The sequence below is a fragment of the Myotis yumanensis genome, unplaced genomic scaffold (assembly GCF_028538775.1).
Source record: "Myotis yumanensis isolate MYYU_CA2020_CCGP unplaced genomic scaffold, mMyoYum1.0.hap1 SCAF_1, whole genome shotgun sequence".
In the NCBI taxonomy this organism is placed as follows: Eukaryota; Metazoa; Chordata; class Mammalia; order Chiroptera; family Vespertilionidae; genus Myotis; species Myotis yumanensis.
The window spans coordinates 10,959,684-10,975,673 of NW_027223752.1; the positions used below are offsets into that span (position 1 = coordinate 10,959,684).

The 15,990-nt window shown below is 48.6% G+C and overlaps 1 protein-coding gene across 6 annotated transcripts in view; it reads left to right on the forward strand.

The window, feature by feature from the left end:
* LOC139009585 (tetratricopeptide repeat protein 7B) overlaps positions 1-15,990 on the forward strand; it is a 191,201-nt gene that overhangs the window by 94,644 nt on the left and 80,567 nt on the right. For all 6 annotated transcript variants that reach the window (XM_070413837.1, XM_070413833.1, XM_070413835.1 and 3 more), the window contains 2 exons: positions 12,901-12,984; positions 13,923-14,027. In XM_070413837.1, coding sequence (XP_070269938.1) covers positions 12,901-12,984; positions 13,923-14,027 — 189 coding nt within the window. The remainder of the gene's footprint in view (positions 1-12,900; positions 12,985-13,922; positions 14,028-15,990) is intronic.

The window sequence follows — 15,990 nt, forward strand, 5'->3', positions numbered from 1 at the left end:
TAATCCATGCAGAGTACTCAGAGCCGAGCACACAAGCTCACTGAGTGTGTGCTTCCGCACTGCTCCTACCACCGTCTTCCCAGGGGTTGCCAGGCACCGGCAAGCAACAAAGTATACAAAAAGGTCTTTGGCTTCTAGAATTTTCCAACCTAGAGAGATCAAATAGAAACATGAAAAGATGACTACAGTTGACCCTTGAACAACACGGGTTTGAACTGCACGGGTCCACTTACACATGAATTTTTAAAAATAAAAACCTTATTGTCTTCCCTCCGAGGTTGGGAGTCTGCGGATGTCCAGGGCCGACTGTGCGCGTTGATCTGCGCCATTTTTATACTAGTGACTTGAGTACCCAGGATTTTGGTATCCACAGGGGGTCCAGGAGCCAGGTCCCCACAGGTGCCAGGGGACAACTAAGTTTTGGGGGAGCCAAAGTTTTACGTAGATTTCCGACAGCATGGGGGTCAGGACCCCTAACCCGTAGTGCTCGGGGTCACCTCTAATGAGAGAAGACTGGATAGTGTGGGCACCGTCATGGCAGGGCACAGAGCAGGCCACTTGCAGCAGAATTTGCAGGTGGGGGTAGCAGCGCGAGGTTAGGAGCAACTGATACATGAACTGGCTGCTCAAGGCCTGATGGGAATTGAAGTCTTGAGAGCCGAGGAACACCCTTCATCATCAGGGTCATGGTGTGAGGGCGTTCGGCCTGAGGGTGGGAGCTGAGGACTTGTTCTCACGGGGGCGTTGGACAGAAAGCCTGGTTGTCAGACCCCGCGTCTCGGTGCAGACTGTGCCCTGGCTCGTGTGAGCAGAGCCATCACCCTCGGCTGTTCTGTGAGCAGGTCCCCTGTGCCTCGGCGACACTGCCCAGCGACACTCCCTTTACACAGTGGACCGCTTCTGACCAGAAGGTGGACAGCCGCAGGCCACCGCGAGAGAAGAGGTGTCACCTCCTCACCACGTCCTCATGCTTCCTTCCTCTCTTGCCCCCGCCGCCGTCAACACTTCCTTGTCAGGCCGCGTGCTCTCCTCCTGGCCCCTCTCCTGGGCGGACCTGAGCCCCAGGGCACTCTGCACCAGACGGGGACAGGGGCGGGGGGGGGGGGGGGGGGTGTGCCTGTGCTGTGGGTCCCAGCAGCCTTCCCACCTCTGTCCTCCTGCCGTTGGCACCTTTGGGTGGGCTGTGCAGGCCCAGGCTTTTAGGAACTGTGCTGGCAGGAGTCGCAGAGCTACTTTCACACGAACGCCGCCCTCCCTGCCTCTCTCTCCCGTTGTATTTATCCAGGATGAAGGCTGCTTCCCACCCCAAGGTTGGCTGCGTCTGTGTGTGCCCACATTAATGCCTTTCTTTCTTCAGGGCACTGTTCAGCCAGCTACTGGGCAAGGAGCCTTGGACAGAGGCAGTGCACACCCCAGGTTCATTACATCCTCATTCTGACAGGTTTAAATATAAGCACAGTGTTTACCGTGTCTCCAGTGCTGTGAGCTTTCGTGTTGTTTTTTTTTAAACTCATTGTGAGCTCCGCCGAAAGGCTTGTGTAGGAAGGAACACTTTCCCCCTTCGGTTTAAGCAGCAGCTCTGGTTGGCATGACAACCCGCACTATTAAAAGTAAAGCAACAAGCCCGGCTTCCTTTGTTTTCTAGGATGAACCCAAGCCGCTAAGGGGTTTGTTTCTTTCATGTGACTACCCATGGCTCCATTTCGACAGAACGTTAAGAGGTCCTTTTTGAAGGACGCATGTGTCCCCTCTGCAAAGACACGGCAGCGTCAAAGACAGAAGGGGTATTTTTATTTTCCTTGTTGAATTTCTTTTCATCTGTTTATGATAAATCGCAACAGCATTATGGTTCTGTGGGCAGCACTGTCTGGCTAGTGCTTGTAACAAAGGGACATTTTCCATCCCAGAGCCAAACACTTATTTAGTCGGGGAGCGCTGTGAGAAGCGCTTGAATACTGGGTCTGCCTAACAGGCCTGCCAGGTGTCAGCTGACATCAGAATTTGGTATTTAAATGCAGCCCCACTCCAACCGCGGACACTCAGCCTGGACCTCGGTGCCCAGGTCCGTGGAAGGCACCAGTGTGGCCTGACTCCGGTGGACCACAGACTCCTGGGAAGTCAGGGCAGAGGGTTTGGTCCATGGTAGGTGCTCAATAAAACCTGCTGAATAAACCAGTGCTTCAGGCCACGAACATTCTCATCCCGCTCCCTCTTCCTCAGTTTTTGAGACAAACGGAAGGTCATTTAGCTAGGAAGTAGGCAGCGGAGGAAGAGATGGGCCCACCGTAGGCAGCGTTGGGGGTCACCCCATCCGAGAGGAACCAGCTACGTCATTTTTACATGACAGGTCTACCCGGAAGAATCTCAGCCCCTGCCATGGGCACTGGTGCCCACAACCCCACCGTAGGAAAGCATTTTTTTTTTTTTAATTAGGCATCATTGCTCTCTTCTTATGGTCCTTAATGAAAAAAAAGTTTTTCACTTAAAAAAAATTTAATATGCCATTTTAACCTTTTTAAAGTATCTAATTCAATGGTATTAATTTCACTCACAGTGTTATGTAACCATGGTGATAATTTCTAAATTTTCCATCACCCCATGTAGAAACTCTTTACCCAGTAAGCAATAACTCCTCACTCCCGCCTCCCCCATAACCTGGTAACCTCTGATCAGACGATACTTGTTTTTTTGTGTCTGGCTTATTTCATCAGCCTAATGTTTCCAGGGTTCTGCCATGTTGTGATAATACATCTGATAGAATGTCTCAGACTTTATTCCTATACTAGAGGCCCGGTGCACAAATTCGTGCACAGGTGTGTGTGTGTGTGTGTGGGGGGGGGGGGGGGGGGGGCGGTCCCTCGGCCTGGCTGACGATCGGGGTGAGAGGGGCTGTCTTGCCCAGTCCTGATCGGGCCAATGGGGGCCGTCTAGCCAGCGAGGAGCTGCAGGAGGTTGGCCAGCCGCCCCGATTGGGCCGATGGAAGCCGGCCCAGAGGGACCGCAGGAGGGCTCCAGGGCATGTCTGTCCCTCTCGCCCAGTCCCGATCGACCCGGACCCCAGCAGCAAGCTAACCTACCGGTCGGAGCGTCTGTCCCCTGGTCAGATACTTAGCATATTACACTTTTATTATATAGGATTGGCTGAATACATGCCATTGGATGTATAGGCCCATTTCGTTTATCTGATTATCTATTGATGGATGGACCCATGGATTGTTTCCACTTTTTGGCTATTGTGAATAATGCTGTAGGGAACATATCTGAGGGCCAGTTTTCAGCTCTTTTAGCTATATACTCAAGGGTGGAATCGCTGGGTCATATCGTAATTCTAGGTTTCACTTTCTGAAGAACCTCCAAACTCTTCCACAGCACTGGGCCATTTTACCTTCCCGGCAGCAAGGGGTGTCTCCGTATTCGCACCAACACTTGCTGCTTTGTAGCTGTTGTTTTTGCTGTAGTAGTCGTTCTAATAGGTGTGGAGTGGTACCTCATTGTGGGTTTGGTTTGCTTTTCCCTAATGACTAATGGTGCTGAATATTTTTTTTTTAAATATATTTTATTGATTTTTTACAGAGAGGAAGGGAGATAGATAGATAGTTGGAAACATCGATGGGAGAGAAAGATCGATCAGCTGCCTCCTGCACATCTCCCACTGGGGATGTGTCCGCAACCCAGGTACATGCCCTTGACCGGAATCGAACCTGGGACCTTTCAGTCCGCAGGCCGACGCTCTATCCACTGAGCCAAACTGGTTTCGGCAGTGCTGAATATTTTTTCGTGTGCTTATTGGCCATTTAGGTATTATGTTTGGAGAAATGCCTATTCAAGACCTCTGCCCATTTTCAAATTGGGTTATTTCTCTTTGTGTCATTGAGTGATAGAAGTTCTTTATTGATTGTGGATAATAAACCCTTAACAGGTATTTTCTCCCATTTTGCAGTTTGTCTTTTTTTATGATGTCATATGATGCACAAAAGTTTTTAATTCTTATAAAGTCTAGTATATCAATTTTTTTCTTTTGTTGCTTATGTTTTCGTATCAGATCTAAGAATCTATTGCCATGTCCAAGGTCATGAAGACTTATTCCTATGTTCTTCTCTGAGGATTTTATAATTTTTGCTCTTATGTTTGGGTTGTTGATTACTTTTAGTTAATTTTTGTATATGGTATTGGTAGGAGTCCAAGTTCATTTTTTTGCATGTGAAAATCAAGTTGTCCTAACATTCATTGAGACTATTCTTCCCCATGGACTTGGCACCCTTGTTGAAAATCAGTTGGCCATAGATGTGTGGGTTTATTCCTGCAACCTCAGTTCTATTTCATCACCCTATATGTTTATCCTTATGCCAGTACCACACTGTTTTGATAGCTATAGCTTTGTTGTGAGCTTTGAGAAATCAAGAAATGTGAGTTCTTCAACTTTGCTCTTTTTTAAGATTGTTTTGCCTGTCCTGGGCTCCTTGAAATTCCATATGAATTTGAGGATTGGCTTTTCTATTTCTGCAAAAAAGACTTGGAATTTTGATCAAAGTTGCATTGAAACTATCCAGATTACTTTGGATAGTATTGCCATCTTAATATCTCATGTTTTGATATCAGATCTGAGTTTGACTTCTCAATTCTGCTACTTTACATGCCAAGTATGAACTTAAAGGGGTTCCTTTAACTCTAAACCTGTATGTGGAAAATACAGGTAATACTAGGACCTACCTCCAATGGTTATTATGATGATTAAAGAGATAGTGTATGCAAAATGAAGGTTACTGTTCTTATTGGTGGTGTTGATAATCTGCTTTCTAATGTAAAAATCCCCACTGTAATGACCCTTAGGAGTGTCTTTCATCGCATAGTGAAGTAACTCAGCCTTGGGGTCAGTCATGTCTGGGTTCAAATCCTGATGCTGCCCTTTCCTAGCTGTGCAACTTTGGGAAAGATACTTAGCCACTCTGGACTTCCACCTCAGAGACTGCTGTGAAGCTCAGCGAGACAATAGGTGTGAAACAGCCAGCACAGGTCTTGGTATGTAATGCATACCATTCCATTCCTCTTTGGTCATTAGAAAGCATTGATCTGAAATTGTCTCCTTGTAACATGCACCTGTTCTATGTCTTCAAAACAATAGGGCAAGTCAGTCCTGCCTCAGTGACATAAAGGGCCCCATAGTTATTCTGGAGGTTGACAAACTTTTCTAAAAAGGACCAGATACTAAATGTTTTAGGTTTTGAGAACCAAGAACCAAAATCAAGGATGTTTGTAGGTATAACAAGAGAGGAAACAAATTGCCACAAAATTTTTATTGATTAAATTAACATATAAGAGTGACTACACCTTTTTGTAATCCAGGTGCATTAAGATGAATGGGATTGTTTGGGGGGTAGCATTTTATTTAGTTTGGATTCCAAGTCAGTATGCCCTCCCTACACATTGATGGCAAGTGCTCATTTATAAACGGTTCTGAGCTTTTGGACTCTGGAAGCAGGCAGCAGCTCGGACTTGGCTGGCAGGCCATGGTTTATCTGATGTGGCATCATCTCCAAATTCTTTGCCTTTTGTCACACTCCTCATAGTGCTTTCTTGTTTGTCCGTGACCATCCATAAAGGATATCCTAACACTCGACCCATATTGATTCCTTCAGTCAAGCATTCACTGGGCACCTACGCTGTAGTGACACCCCCCTGGGCTGCTCTACCCGCGACTCCTTACTTCCCTCCCTCAGACCTTGTGTGGGTGAGGCGACAGCTGTGGCTGAAGGTTCAAACCTGAAGCCCAAGCCAGGAAGACAGACTGAAGACAGAAAAAGACAAAAGGTGAGAGGCGGTTGAACAGGGAGGAGGTAGAGGAATGAAATGTCCATTTCTTGAATTTAGAGGTTCATTTTCCTAGAAAAACAAAGAACGGCAATATCAGCAGAAACAGCAGGCAGAGTATGTAGTAGAGGGGGATCCTGGAGACCCGTTACTCGCGTGCAGACTTGATCAGGATGCGTCATCTAGTTGAGCAGAGAGCATGCTGGAGGATGGCGACCAGCATTCAGTTCTGCAATCAAGTCTGAGAAGCAGCCCACCTTCCCCGCCTCCCACCGTGGCCAGAGGCAATGGCGCACTTTAATCTAAGCGTGCGCCAAGGCAATACAGCTGTGAGACGCCTCTGCCTGGAGCAGTATTGCTGTTTTAAAGCAAAAAGAGAAATGGGAGAGGGGCACCAATGTGGGGTTTGCTCTATTTTATTTTTAATTCAAGGAGAGAAAACTCTGAGCAAGATTTGGTGGGAACCACCTGTGTTTCCTCAGAACTTGCGTTGGGAGGGTCTTTTATTTGCAGCCAAGAGCCCCATGAGTATGTTCTTTAGAAAATTTTCCTGGACTTTGTGGATTAGATATCTCAAATTCCGGAAGAAACCAAGATGGCGGCATAGGTAAACACGGGAGTTTGCTGCCTCGAACAACCACTTCAAAAATACAACTAAAAGACGGAACGGACATCATCCAGAACCACAGGAAAGCTGGCTGAGTGGATGTTCTACAACTAGGAGGAAAGAGAAAAGCATACAGAGGCTCAGAGGAGGCGCAGTGCTGAAGTAAAATACCAAGGTTCGGAGTGCATGTGGAGCGGGCTGGAGGCTGAGGGCGCGGTTGTTTTCAATCGGGAGGGAGTCTCAGGCTCTGAGCTCCAGTTCCGGGCGAGTCTCTAAGGACCCAGACTCATACGGGAGAAGCGGGACTGTCTGGCATCGCTCAGAACCCTAGGGCAGCTTTCTCTCCGTGGGGCTTTCAGCGACTACTGGGACACTGAGAAGCAGAGCCTCTGAGGGCAAGACTGAGAGCAGCCATAATTGCTAACCCCGCCCTGTTGATCCCGTGGGACCCGCCCCGCCCAAGCCCTGCAGGGAGGCTTTTGCTGGATAGCCTCAGGCAAAGGCTAGATTAGCACCTCCCTAGAGATCCAGGAGCCAGGAAGCCCAGAGGTCAGAGTGGGACCATCCAGCTTTAAGCTCTGTGGAACCATAAAAGACACACTCAGGAGGCAGACTCAGTGAGCACCAAAGCCCCATCGAAGCAAGTCTAGCCCCAGAGGGGTGTCTCCAGCACAGAAGTTCTCCCACCGCAGACACAGCTGATTCTCACAGCCAATTGACCTGGAGGTCAATTCCTCACAGTGATAACTACAACAATCAAGGCTTAACCACAACAAGACTGTGCACAAAGCCCACAAGGGGGTGCACCAAGAGTGTCTACCTTAGGTAATTGGGACACTTAGCACAGAAAGGCACTCTATCGACACAGCGAAGCATAAAAAAATGCCGAGACAAAGAAACAGGACACAAACGACAGAATTGGAGGAAAGCAAACTGTTGGATATAGAGTTCAAAACCACACTTTTAAGGTCTTTAAAGAACTGTTTAGAAGCCCTCGAAAAGACTGGTAAGACCGCCGATAAATGTAGTGAGATCCTCAAGAAATCTAATGAGACCCTCGATGTTGTGATAAAGGACCAACTAGAAATTAAGCATACACTGACTGAAATAAAGAATATTATACAGACTCCCAACAGCAGACCAGAGGGTCGCAAGGATCAAGTCAAAGATTTGAAATACGAAGAAGCAAAAAACACCCAACCGGAAAAGCAAAATGAAAAAAGAATCCGAAAATATGAAGATAGTGTAAGGAGCCTCTGGGACAGCTTCAAGCGTACCAACATCCGAATTATAGGGGTGCCAGAAGATGAGAGAGAGCAAGATATTGAAAACCTATTTGAAGAAATAATGACAGAAAACTTCCCCTACCTGGTGAAAGGAATAGACTTCCAAGTCCAGGAAGCGCAGAGAACCCCAAACAAAAGGAATCCAAAGAGGACCACACCAAGACACATCATAATTAAAATGCCAAGAGCAAAAGACAAAGAGAGAATCCTAAAAGCAGCAAGAGAAAGAAAATCAGTTACCTACAAGGGAGTACCCATACGACTGTCAGCTGATTTCTCAACAGAAACTTTGCAGGCCAGAAGGGAATGGCAAGAAATATTCAAAGTGATGAATACCAAGAACCTACAACCAAGACTACTTTATCCAGCAAAGCTATCATTCAGAAGTGAAGGCCAGATAAAGAGCTTCACAGATAAGAAAAAGCTAAAGGAGTTCATCACCACCAAACCAGTATTATATGAAATGCTGAAAGGTATCCTGTAAGAAGAGGAAGAAGAAGAAAAAGGTAAAGATACAAATTATGAACAACAAATACACATCTATCAACAAGTGAATCTAAAAATCAAGTGAATAAATAATCTGATGAACTGGTGATTGTAATAGAATCAGGGACATAGAAAGGGAATGGACTGACTATTCTTGGGGGGGGGGGGAGAAAGGGGTGTGGGGGTGAGTGAAGAGATTAGACAACAATCGTGCACCTATGGATGAGGACAGTGGGTGGGGAGTGAGGGCAGAGGGTGGGGTTGGAACTGGGTAGAGGGGAGTTATGGTGGGAAAAAAGAGTAACTAATGTAATAATCTGAACAATAAAGATTTAATTTAAAAAAAAAGATATCTCAAATTCCACTTTAATTATTTAATTAATTTTATTTCTTTTTAGTTGATTCAGAAATAAGCCTTCTGAACTGAGCATCCTGAGACCTGGGTTCTAATCCCAGTTCTGCCCTTGGGTGACCCTGGCAGGTCTTGTCTCTCTTGCTCATCATTTCCTCAGCCATAAAGTAAGAATGTGTCCACATCATCTGAGAGGTTTCAGCATACCCTGCTTATGCCCTTCTGTGGGTTCAGGATAATGGTCCAGAATGTCTAAATTGTTTAGTCTTTAATTGCTAAAAATAAAGGCACGAAATATTATCCATATACCATGTTAAATTAAGAAGCACTGAAACACAACTGCAAGAATCACATATGTTAGCTGCCTCATTACCTACAAAGGACGTAGGGAAGAAAACCTTCCGACTCGATGAAAGGATCTGAGTTATGAGAACTCCCAGGATTTGGCCCACCTGCCCACAGAGGTGAGTAATGAAGACAGCGCACCATGCTATTTATTCTGTTTTAATGGTGATGAATTTTAGACTTCAGCTCCAGGCTCAATTTGAGGCAAAATCTGATTATTTTGTTACTGCCCCCCTCCTCCACGGGCTCTTGGATGCTCAGTCTCCCTCTCAAATTCCAAAAATAGGCCCTGGCTTCCCGTGCGGTGCGGCTGCACAGCTGTTGCTGCCATGTGCCCAGTTCATGTCACTGGGCTTTGCCTACCAGGAAGGTAATTGCTCAATCCCGTTCTCATGCCAAAGAGCTTCTCATTCCTGTTGCCCCCTCGGGATGGCTGATTCGTGAAAAGCCACAGTGACAGCAGGAAAAGGTACGCTTCTGCGACCAAAGGAAACATTTTGCAAGGGACAGTGTGACGGCCACTCAGATGACTCGGATGCCATTTAGAGGCTAATTCTTGTTCTACCAAGTATTTGTGGCATCAGATGAATGTGGTCTGGGCTTTGGAGCGATGGCGGTGGCATGGTGATTACAGCGCCCGGGCCTGTCTTTCCTGGTAGAAACAATCCTACTGCCAAATCCACCTTCGCTTCTGGTAAGGGGATGACTTGGAGATGCCACTTGCTATTCTGTGTGGGTGACTCGGGGGTCTGCAGGCCCGGAGAGGACCCCGGATCCCTCTCCCAGGCCCACACGCCATCTCTTCACTGGACACCGGACGTGAAGAAGGGCCAGCGTCTTCTCTCATCTCTCCTTTCCTCTCAGAGGCTCCAGGCCACTCCCCTCTGCCATCCCCTGCCCCGGCCCAGAGCTCTCCTCCCCTGCACTCCCCCTCATGCAGAACCCCCAAGCCCACAGGATCTGCTGCGTCTTCGTTTCATAACAGCTACATCACCACTAAGGTGTTTGTACCGTTCATTCTGTGCCAGACAGCCTTCTAGGCATTTCACGTGCATTTAAAACATTGCTTCATGTAGCCCCATGACCACCCTGTGGCTGGGGGTAAGGAGTTTGGATTAAATGTGGACCCAATGCCCCGAGACTGCTGTCCTCGCCCCATGCCTGCCTTCTCTGTCCCCTCCCGGCCATCAGCCAGTGGGCCTGGGGGACTGAAGCAGCCTCTTAAAGGCCCCAACATGCACAAAACTCCTGTGTCTCCTTTTTTTCTTCTTTTTTATTGAATTTACTGGGTTGACATTGTTTAATAGAATTATATAGGTTTTAGCACCTGTGTCTTAAAAGTCCATTTCATCAGTATTTCTTTTAGACTGGAACCATCATTAAAATGGGAATGCTCTTATTTTGTTTTTATAGTATATATTCTGTTCCCAATCTCCTCGCTCTATTAAAACTGGAAGTTTTTACTTTATCACATACAGATACGATTAAGGTGCTGAAAAGGGGTAGTCAAAGAGAACTGGGGTGAGCAGACACCCAGGCCAGGGGGCAGATGTTGTGGAGAGCAAATGCCCGGTGCCAGCCGAGTTCTTGGTTTGCTTGGAGGCATTCTTTGGGAGGGGCCTCCTTCCGGGATTGAGGAATGTCGACCTGCACTGTGTGGGGAGTCGTGTCATCTTGATGTCTGCAGGGACATGGGGAGGGCAGGTTACACACCAAGCGGTGTGCTTGGCATTGAGACTTCAGGAGCATCTGCAGCTGCCTGGGCGCTTTCTCAGGCAGCGCGTCACCGTTTGTACGATGCCAGGAGCCCACAGGAAGAAAGAGGGGTGATGCCGGAGCCCAGACACCTCTGAATTAGGGTGAGGGGCCAGTGTGTTGTTGACTTCATTCCTGAATCCCTGTGTGATACCCCTGTGGCTTATCGTGGGCTGTAGGTTGTTATAGTTGTGAGAGAGAGGCCTAAGCGGGGAGGGGTCTGTGAAGGATGCGGCAGTGAGTGGAGGAAACTTGTGACTCAGGACTCACGCCAGCTGAGCGCCTTGAGGTGGGCTGGGGCGCGGCATCCTCGCGCGGGGTGCTGGTGGGCATAGTGGCATCTGTGAGGCTCCTTGGAAATTCTGCAAGCTGGAAAGACCTCAGTCCTCAGTAGCCTCGGGGGTCCCCAAAAGGCCAAGGGAGCAATGCCCCATTAACAGTGAAAGCTCTTGCTGGATCTCAGAAATAGCTCAGGCGCCCTGTGGCATTCTGGGGGCCTTTTAGCTGTATTTCGCTCTGTGCAGCATGAGTGGGCCTGGGAAGTGGGCGTGGCATGTCGGAGCAGCGGAGTGTGGTGCTGAGAGCTGCCTGGTTCAGACCCTGGCTCCACCAGAACCCGCCGGGACCTCACCGGGCACGCAGCAGGCTGTGAGGGGAGGGACAGAAAGGGCCTGCCTGGACCTCGTGGGGTTGGCACGACCAACGAGGCGGCTCTGGTACAGCAGCCAGAACGGGTCCTGGCTCCATAGCCCATGTCATCCAAAAGCTGTGCCTGTCCGTTCCGGCTGCGAAAACAAAATACACGGACCGAGAGGCTGATAAACAACAAATGCTTGTTTCTCACGGTTCTGGAGCTGGAAGCCCAAGATCCTGGCTCCAGCAGATTTGATGTCCGGTGAAGGCCCACTGCTGGGTGGCAGGCTGCCAGCGTCCGCTGCGGGCTCACACGGCGGGAGGGACTAGGGACCGCTCCTCTTTCATAAGGACACGAATCCTATTCATGGGGCTCTGCCCTCATGACTCAGTCACCCTCCAAAGGCCCCACCTTCTGGCACCGTCTGTGGGGGTTAGGTGTCCACATATGAATTTGGGGGGCGAGGGCGGGGGGGACGGGGACGCAGCATTCAGTCCATACCACTTGTTAAGGAAACAAAAACAAGCATAGTCTAGTCCAGTGGTTCTCAACCTTGGCTGCACATTAGAATCACCTGGGAATCTTTTTGAAATCCTGATTTCTGGGCCCCATCCTCCGGAAATTCTGTTTCTTTGTTACTAATGTTGTGGCCCCACCCCATAACAAAGAAACAGAATTTCCGGAGGACGAGGCCCAGAAATCAGAATTTTAAAAAGATTCCCAGGTGATTCTAATGTGCAGCCAAGGTTGAGAACCACTGGTCTAGACTGTAAAGTTGCAGCATCTAGCTTTTGATTCAGAACAGATGGTGTCAGCTGCTGCACTCCTTTCGTTCATCAGGAAAACAATTGATGTTTATCATTCCTCGTAGCAGTAGAGCTGGTAGGACACACTTACTTTTTATCACCATCGACCCTTTCTCTCCACATACCGGCTCCTTTGCTTAATCTCAGCGAATGTGATGAGTTTCTAAGTGAGTTCCCTCAGTCAGTTTCTAAGTGCTGTTCGCTTTTCATTGCTTGGTGTTCTCTCCATAGCACCTGTCTCCCCCATTATCCCCAGCCCACACCTCCCTGCACCTGGGTTAGGTCGCCCCCCCACTAACCCCATCTCGCCCACTTGTCAGGTGGGGCCTTGTGTTGGAGCTGTTGGCGCCCCTGCCTCTTTCCTCGCAGTGGAGGGAAAACTCCCCGAGACCAAGGCTTGTGCTTTTGTCACCGGTGGGTCGTCTTGGCGTCTGGCACAGTGCACGCCACCCCCGTGGGGTGGGGTGGGAGACTGTGTTTCAAACATCCAAGGAAAGCAGAGGTTGTCGGTCTCACTGCAGTGTGCGTAGACCAGGGGTGGGCAAACTTTTTGACTCGAGGGCCACAATGGGTTCTTACACTGGACCGGAGGGCCGGAACAAAAGTATGGATGGAGTGTTTGTGTGAACTAATATAAATTCAAAGTAAACATCATTACATAAAAGGGTACGGTCTTTTTTTTTTTTTTTAGTTTTATTCATTTCAAACGGGCCGGATCCGGCCAGCGGGCTGTAGTTTGCCCACGGCTGGATTAGACCCAGACTCACGTGGTGTGTGACGGCGGCCATGCTCACATGTCTGTGTTTGCTCTCTCCCACCAGTGCTTAGAGAGAGCCATGAAGTTCGCCTTCGAGGAGTTCCACCTCTGGTACCAGTTTGCTCTGTCACTCATGGCGGCCGGAAAAGTGAGTCCCCCTTCTGCGTGCGGTTCTCCGCGTCCACGCGCAGTGCCTTCCAATCCCAGGGGCGGTGGCATCCCTCACAGGGGTCTAAGCCATAGGAAGCTGCCCTGTGGTCATTTATAAATGAACAATCAAGTTTAATTATTTGGGGGCCAACACAGACACATCGTTGAGAAGAAGAATTCTGAAATATTTGCCGTTTTCTCGCCATTGAAACTTCGTCACGTGACCATGTGGCTTGAACTAAGGCTGGTGTCTTCACACTGGCCCTCCCGCGCATTTGGGAGCATAAACTGACTCCTAGGGGAGAAGGGGGAAGTTGTGTGGTTCTCTTTGGCCGTTTGTTATATCAGGATGTGTCTGATGTTTGTGGAAGACGTCGGCTTTGGAGTCCAGCTGCCAGAGCTGAGGTCTGGGCTGTGTGACCCGGGGCAGGTCACCATGTCGCTTTCCTTTTTAGTAAAATGTAGCAATAATAGGGCCGACTTCCAGAGTGGTTAGTGGGTGAGATCAGACTCACCAGGTGCTTAGTATAGAACCCCCACGTGGTACGTACTCAATAAGGAGAATTAATTTGGGCCATTTAATGAATCTGCCATTTAGCGAATTGTTAAGTCTGTGATATAAGGTTATTTGGGGTAGGTGAAGACAGAAATGTAGTATGCTATGCTACAAACCGTTTATTTTTCATTACAACACCAGGAAGGAAGAAAATGAGGGTGACTCCAGGGAAGCCTTTCCGCTGGTTTCACCCCAGTTTACGGCCCTGTCACTCAGGAACCCCGTGTTCTGGTTGTTGCCATCCCAGGCCCCTGTGGGGTTGGGCTCCCCATTGGAACACCGCATTAAGAGGACAGCTAACTAAAAGCCCCCGGGGAAGTTTTTAGTGTTTGGTTCTGTCAAACATTCCGAGTTTCACAGAAATACTCTCCTTTGCCAAGTCTGCCCGTGCCGTGAAGGTGCTGAAGGAATGCATTCGGCTGAAGCCCGATGACGCCACCATCCCGCTGCTGGCCGCCAAGCTGTGCATGGGCTCCCTTCACTGGGTGAGTAGCTGGCCGCGCTCAGGGCAGGGCTGCCAGCCTGTTGCATTGCCCGGCAGAGAGGAAAGCGCAGGGACTCACCAGTTACACACACACAGGCTGCCCAGAGCCCCAGACCCCGGCTCCTCTGGCCTCTCCATCTGGCCCCCTCCCACCCACACCCACCCCTCCGGACTGTGGGGAATCAGCATGTTCCTGGGGCTCCAGTTTTTTTTTCTTTTTCATGGGAATGTGCTTGAAAAGTAGAAATGATAGAGTGGGAATTCATGCTCAGATACATCTGGCTGTGTGAAGCTAACGTAGGACTGAAGAGCGGGAGGGAGAGGGAGAGAGAGCTGGAAACATCTATGGGAGAGAAACATGGGTCGGCTGCCTCCTGCACACCCCCTACTGGGGACAAGCCCACAACCCAGGCATGTGCCCTGACCGGAAATCAGTCAAACCGGTGATCTCCTGGTGCATGGCACGATGCTCAACAACTGAGCCACACCGGGCAGGCTGAGCACAACTTCCTTCTTTCCTCGGCCTTCACACCCACTTCCCTCTTCAGATATTCTTGTTCAGATTTGGATTTGGAAATAGTATGATTTGTCACGGTTTTAGTGCCTCCAAAATCTACCATTTCAATAGAAAGCTCAGACTAGCTGCTGAGATGGTGGTCCCTGCCATATACAATGCAGTCTTACTGCCTTTTCTTTGACTGCATATCAAGATTAGTGATAAGAAGCCCTGGCCAGAGCCTCTGCCCTCCCACCAAAGGGTCTCAGGTCCAAGGGCACATACCTGGGTTGCAGGTTCGCTCCGCACTGGGGGCACGTGTGGGAGATAACCAGTCGATATATCTCTCATATTGATGTCTCTCTTTCTCTCTCTCCCTCCCCTTCCCACCCTTCCTCCATCCCTCTCTCCCACTCTCTGACAAGCAGTGGAAAAAATATCTTAGGTGAGGAGTAACAAAAAACAAACAAAATAACAGATTAGTGATAAGAACTCCCCCAGGAGACTTGCTGAGGTTTTTTGCCATTATGGTCCTTGCTGCTGGTGTTTTCCCTCATTTATTCTCACCCGACAGGACAGAAGTGAGCCTTGTGAAGAAAGTGTTCTACCTTTGTTAAATTTTATTTGGTAAAATGTGGGAGGAAAAGACATTTTGAAAGAGCAGGCTCTCGCCTGAAACAGAGAGCTGTGAAGGTCTGGGCAGGTTTTGACAAGTGGGGTCACAGTGCGGGGCCAGTGTGAGCAGCGGCAGAGTGGGCGCTGGACGGGGCACAGGAGTGGGCGCAGGAGTGGACCCAGCCCCTCCGTTTGAAAATGCGGGCCCCCAGCTCTGACCGCTGCCCTCCCTGCAGCGTGACATTGCTCATGACTGTGACACACGTCTCCAACGCCTAAAGTAAGCCTACTCCCTTTTTTAAAGATAAGAGTAACAGATCTTTTCTGTATATATTTTTTCCATTTTTGTTATTAAAACTTCCAAATGCCACAGAGTGTAATGAGCTGCCACATACTGTCACCCAGCCTCAATAGCATCAACATTTGCCATAGTTCGAAGGAACAGATCTTATTATTTGCCTCTAATATTCTGTGCGGAAGGCCTCATGGTGGGTGCAGTTTACAGGTGCACATTCTCTCACCGCATCTGCTCGTGCCAGGTCCATGTGCTGTGCGGTGTAGAATAAATAGATGCAGTTTTGGCATTTTTAACAGCTTATAAGAAAGAGAAACCAAGCTTCAGTGGATCATTATGCTTTTAAAAATAAATAAATAAATAAGGTAAGACCCAAACGCAAAACATTTCTATCTGGGTAGGCAATGCTGGTTTACAGTTGTAATACAAACAATGCAATAAGTAATATGTAATAATGCAAGAATAAACTGTTTTGCATACTCATTGCTTTTGCCCACCCCTGCATATAACATTCAACTTCTGAGCACCTTGCACAACCTACTTACAGAACCAATCAGT